General features: G+C 32.9%; 2 protein-coding genes across 2 annotated transcripts; both read right to left on the reverse strand.

Annotated features, from left to right (window-relative positions):
- Window positions 1-355: 355 nt before the first annotated feature.
- LOC116126317 (polygalacturonase-like) lies at window positions 356-1,265 on the reverse strand. Its single transcript, XM_031412012.1, has 2 exons — window positions 825-1,265; window positions 356-694 (listed from the first exon to the last, which is right to left on the reverse strand). Exons 1-2 carry the CDS (start codon window positions 1,263-1,265, stop codon window positions 356-358), a joined length of 780 nt encoding a protein of 259 aa, XP_031267872.1.
- Window positions 1,266-1,466: 201 nt separating this feature from the next.
- Window positions 1,467-1,990, reverse strand: LOC116126318 (polygalacturonase-like). Its single transcript, XM_031412013.1, has 2 exons — window positions 1,856-1,990; window positions 1,467-1,763 (listed from the first exon to the last, which is right to left on the reverse strand). The coding sequence occupies exons 1-2, from the start codon at window positions 1,988-1,990 to the stop codon at window positions 1,467-1,469; spliced, it is 432 nt and encodes a 143-aa protein (XP_031267873.1).
- Between the last annotated feature and the right edge of the window lie 1,493 nt (window positions 1,991-3,483).

Below are 3,483 nucleotides of genomic sequence, written 5' to 3' on the forward strand. Positions count from 1 at the left end.
GAGAAAAAGGGAAAAGAAATAGATTTGATACAAGTTTTGGACTCCATTGGTATATATGCGACTGTAATATGATATCTCAAATCTCGATAAATACACAAGTTACAACACAAACATAACTGAAAAGATATTAACGGTGTCATGGATGAACCAACATAAATAATATAAAAAAATAAATAATTTATTTCTGATTGATAAACAGTAAAATTTTGGTAATGATAGAGAGTAGGTGCATTTATTCTACTCTACCACTCAGAAATCTACAACGTCCAAACCATGGATCATAAAAGCAAGAAAGGGTTGGTTTATTCTAGAAAGAAATTCAGGATTTGAGCAGGGTGTGAATTCCAAAATTGAATCAAAGTTCCTTACTTCCAGAATCATTTTTCTCCTTTTTTTCACCTCCACCCTTGCCGTTCTCACCATCTTTACTTCCACCTTTACCTCCACCCTTGTCACCGATCTGAACCGGGGCCCTACATGCGGGCGGGTTCATTTTACCAACAACGTTTGGTTTAACATTACTACACTCTGATGTAACTTGTCCATCTTGTCCAATGTATGAAAGGTCAATCTCACTAAGCTCCACACCTTCACATGTACCAGAGCTACAAGCAAGCTTTACAGCACACGGATTTGCTGAGGTTCCCTTTATATTTTTGAAGAAGACTTTGTTCAGCTTAACTTTTGAATGACCCTGAAAAAATCCAAGACATTTAAGTGAATATGTTATGATTAATTAATTAAATTCTCGTCGTTTGAATAGGAAGGACATGTAATATAAATATTAATTGAGCTAGCATTTTTTCTGGAAAGTAGTTATATACCTGAGCACATGATTTTCCAGGGCAATAGTTTTGATCTATAATAATAGGATTAGTGACATTGTTCATTGTAAGATCCTCAAAATGCAAATCACTTGCTGCGTTTTCATAGCGATCAGGCCAACTTTTGATTCTCACACCATTGTCAGTATTCGTGAAATTGCAATCCTTGATAGTGATTCCAGTTAGAGGTTCCTCATCTTGGTATCTTCCTAAACTTCCAACGCTCATGCCATGACCAGGCCCACAGTTAACTTTTGTGATGGAAACATTTTTGGTTCCACCAAGAAAGGAGATACAATCATCACCTGTTCCGATTGTTGAATCGCAAACCCTGATGTTAGTTGACTGTCCAATGTGTATTCCATCTGTATTTGGGCTATCGGCTGGCGCAGTTATCCTTAGGCGGTTGAAATCTACATTATTGCAGCCTACGACGGCCATGTGAAATTGTTTAGCGTTTATAGAACATATATCTTCGATAGTCCCGTCGGTAATGAAGTTGAACTTTACACTCTATTCGAATTTTAAGACAAAAAAAAAAAAAAAAAAAAAAAAAACAATCTAGATTAGTACCATATTGATATGATCATAATCATTAATTAAAAACATTTCCTTACAGTGCAAGCCTTATCATTAATAAACTTACCATGGGAAGCTTTCCAAGCCACCACCTTTACATTTTTCCCAAACTTTGGCTCCTTCGCCATCAAAAGTTCCACCACCAAATAGTTTAAACCCTGTGATTTTATTAAACTGAATCCAAGAATCATCTTTGATTTGATCTTCTGTGGGCTTTAAGGTGCCTTTAAATTCAACCTCAATAGAAGCTTTGCACGGACCTTCGAGAAGCACTTTTCCTGCTCTGTATGATCCTCGTGGAATCAATACTCTGCTTGGAGTAGGTGATTGACACGCTTCGTTCCATGCCTTAGTCAGAGCCTAATTAAGAAGTACATGAAATCAAAGTTAAGATAAAATTAATTTTAACGACAAATATTAATTGCAGCAGAGCCATGAGGCTTAATTATTACCTCAGTGATACAGCCACCGTTCTTTCCACCAAATTTACTTATATCAACAATTGCACCCTCATGAGCTTTAGCTGTTGATACCAACGATAACAAAAGTAATAATGATAAAATGGCTATATTTATCAATTTCGCCATCTCTTGAATTTGGTTTTGGTGTTTCTGTTAATAATTGTTTGAATGAAATACGAAACGTCTTAACCCCGTTTTATAGTAGAGGGAAGAGTGAAGAAAGATGATGGCCAATAATTCTATGAGCCAACCGTTGGCTAATTTTATGCTACGTTTGAAGAATGTAATGGTTATATTTATTTACTATTATTAGCTTTTTCCAATTTTAACAAACTCCAATCAGCTTGGGAAACTAGAAGTAAGGCGACTTTAACAGTTTGTTTTTGTGGATATTAATTAAATCTCTCTTTTAATTATTGTTTGATTATGTACATCTAATTATTAATTAAGGTATTGATGACAAAGACAATTTGATAAAAGCAAAGCATTTATTTTTATATTAAACTAGAGTTTATAATAGTATTATGCATGTTCAACATTTAAGCAATTACAGCATACATACAACAATTAAAAACAAATCTCCTAAATCAGAATTTTCATAATCATTTTATTAGGCAACGAATTCGTTTGAAAAGTTATATTTACAGTTGCAAGTATTAAGCATGCCTTATCCTCCGGATCCTTGACCTGGCAACACCAAATAATTAAGTTAATTTATTCAAGTATAGTGTTAATTATCATGGCATGGAGTAAAAAACTTTTTCCAACCCAAGGTTTGCCTTAATGACACTTTTCTACCCAAAAAGTTTTAAAATACCGGTTTCCCACCCAATGTTTATATTTTGTTAATACCCAAAATATACTTCACTTTTTCAACCAATGTTCGGCGAGTTATCAGGAGCCAGGATAAGAGGGTTTCTGTTGAGTGAAGGTCAATGGATTGAATATGGTGGTGATCGATTGAATATTAGCCTTCAGAATCAGTCAAAAATAAGCTAAAAACACGAAACTCTAACATTACGGTGACCAACGATCGACAAGAAATCAAGTGTCAAAATAAGAAAGGTTTAACTTTGGGTAGGAAAGTGGTATTTTAAAACTTTTTGGGTAGAAAATTGTCACTGAGGGAAACCTTGTGTTGGAAAAGTCGTTTACTCTCATGGCATGCTCATTTAATTCCTGTAAAAGAGAGTTTATAGCGTTTCTGAAAAGTAATTTTATTGATAGTAATTAGCTCATATATTTAGAATCATACCAAAAGGATGAGAATTTTTGTCTTAATGCATCACCTGATTATTCATATTTTTTATGGATGAAAAAATGATGATATGGTACCAAATACCAATTGTTGAGAATTCCGATTTCTGAGTGATTTATTATCCAAAATATATACAATTAATACAAAACGGAAAAGATGAACACGTATGTTCGCACAATAATCAGTTATTCGATAATTTATATAGGAATTAAATAAATTCGGATATTTATTTAATTCCTATATAAATGCATATTCTAATTAAATAAATATTACTATTTATTTAATTTATATATATTTCTCATATTTAATATATGAGTTTTAATAGATTTAATTTAAATTAAATATATTCCTTCATATTAAT

Source organism: Pistacia vera, unplaced genomic scaffold (genome assembly GCF_008641045.1).
Source record: "Pistacia vera cultivar Batoury unplaced genomic scaffold, PisVer_v2 Contig179, whole genome shotgun sequence".
NCBI classification, from domain to species: Eukaryota; Viridiplantae; Streptophyta; class Magnoliopsida; order Sapindales; family Anacardiaceae; genus Pistacia; species Pistacia vera.

Bases quoted from the DNA above. Each gene is read 5' to 3' on its own strand.
- LOC116126318 (XM_031412013.1), bottom strand. From the start codon at position 1,990: ATGGCGAAATTGATAAATATAGCCATTTTATCATTATTACTTTTGTTA. The intron at 1,764-1,855 runs GTAATAATTAAG...CTTCTTAATTAG, and splicing joins ACGGTGGCTGTATCACTGAG to GCTCTGACTAAGGCATGGAA.
- LOC116126317 (XM_031412012.1), bottom strand. From the start codon at position 1,265: ATGGCCGTCGTAGGCTGCAATAATGTAGATTTCAACCGCCTAAGGATA. The intron at 695-824 runs GTATATAACTAC...GGATTTTTTCAG, and splicing joins CTGGAAAATCATGTGCTCAG to GGTCATTCAAAAGTTAAGCT.